Source organism: Fukomys damarensis, unplaced genomic scaffold (genome assembly GCF_012274545.1).
Source record: "Fukomys damarensis isolate Sample0158 unplaced genomic scaffold, DMR_v1.0_HiC HiC_scaffold_24565, whole genome shotgun sequence".
Taxonomy (NCBI): Eukaryota; Metazoa; Chordata; class Mammalia; order Rodentia; family Bathyergidae; genus Fukomys; species Fukomys damarensis.
The window spans coordinates 1-1,416 of NW_022925477.1; the positions used below are offsets into that span (position 1 = coordinate 1).

General features: G+C 39.0%; 1 protein-coding gene across 1 annotated transcript; it reads left to right on the forward strand.

Annotated features, from left to right (window-relative positions):
• Positions 1 to 155: 155 nt before the first annotated feature.
• Positions 156 to 1,410, forward strand: LOC104859755 (dehydrogenase/reductase SDR family member 7-like; the record flags this gene model as incomplete). The annotated part of the gene is made up of 2 exons (XM_033760632.1): positions 156 to 278; positions 924 to 1,410. Coding segments are annotated over 2 exons (366 nt in total), but the record flags the coding sequence as incomplete, so codon positions are not given.
• Positions 1,411 to 1,416: the final 6 nt, after the last annotated feature.

Consider the following 1,416-nt stretch of genomic DNA (forward strand, 5'->3'; position numbering starts at 1 on the left):
TCCAGTTAAAAATGCCTAACGAGCGTGGATGGTTTCACTACCTGGCCTTTGCTCAGGCCTTTTGGAGTCTATTTGATAACCCAGAGATACATCAGTTTTATTTCCCCCTTTTCTTTGCTTTTCTCTTTTGACTTTTCTGTTTTGTGTCCTGTTAGGGGTTTTTTAATAGCCTCCGAACTGAACTTGCAGAATACCCGGGTATAGTAGTTTCTACCGTTTGCCCTGGACCTGTGCATTCACGTGTGGTGGAAAATGCCATGGCTGAAGATGTCACAAAGGTAACAGTTTCCAGTTGCAGCCTCATTGAAATGATTTACTCCTTATGTTGGTGTTGTATCAGTGTGTATCAGGGATTTTAGGCCAGAACTGTTTATGATTCACTGACCGTGCTTAACGTGTGGGCTGTTAAAGTTCACGAAAGTTAGCTAGTACTGTTTGTTACTCAGTTTTAATAAGAGTAATGATGATTTTAAGATCCCACTTTATGCTAGCTTATTATTATGTGGCCACTATTACATAATGGTTTTCTCACTATTTAGAAACTCTGTTTATTTCCTCCCATTTCATCCCATGATCTTTCTGTTTATGAGATTTGATTTGTTAAATGCATGTTTTAACAGACATTTGATTTTTTATCACCAAGGTTCTCCATTCTTGTATCACCAAGGTGATGAAAAATGTGCATTATGTTCTCCTTAATGGTGCAGTTATAATTCAAAGGAAGAAACTTCTTTTAGTAAGGCATACTATGTTATCTGGTATTTGTATGATTCTTGTTAGGCATCTTGAAATATTACAAAGTTTATCAACACCCTTTGGTGTGGATACAGACGTCTATAGGGTGTGAGGCCACACAACTCCATCACTTTTGGGGCTATTCTCATGTAAAAATCAGCATTCACTTCATTTTACTCTTTTCTTAGGTTGTGGGCAGTGTCAGAGGCCAGTCCGACAAGATGGCAACCAGTCGTTGTGTGCGGCTGATGTTAATCACCATGGCCAATGATTTGAAAGAGGTTTGGATTTCAGAGCAACCATTTCTGCTGGTAACATATTTGTGGCAATATATGCCAACCTGGGCCTGGTGGCTAAGCAACAAGTTAGGAAAGGAGAGGTTTCTGGTAAGAGCAATTTATATATTTCTTAGTAATACGTATCAATCTTAAATTATAAAATCTTCAGCTTCTTAGAACACTTTCTTGCTAATTCTCCCCCAATCTCACCATATAAAAATAAAAAGTATGCAAAGTATTCTATCCCCATAGGTATCTGATGTGTTACTGTAAATGATCACTAGTCTTGGAGAAATCACTTTGCAGTCGAAAGACTGACATTGATTCTCTCCCACTTAACCTCTGACCGATGTATGTGTCGCCACAGTGGCCTTTCCCCATTGCTTCTCCTTCCGACTCCTGC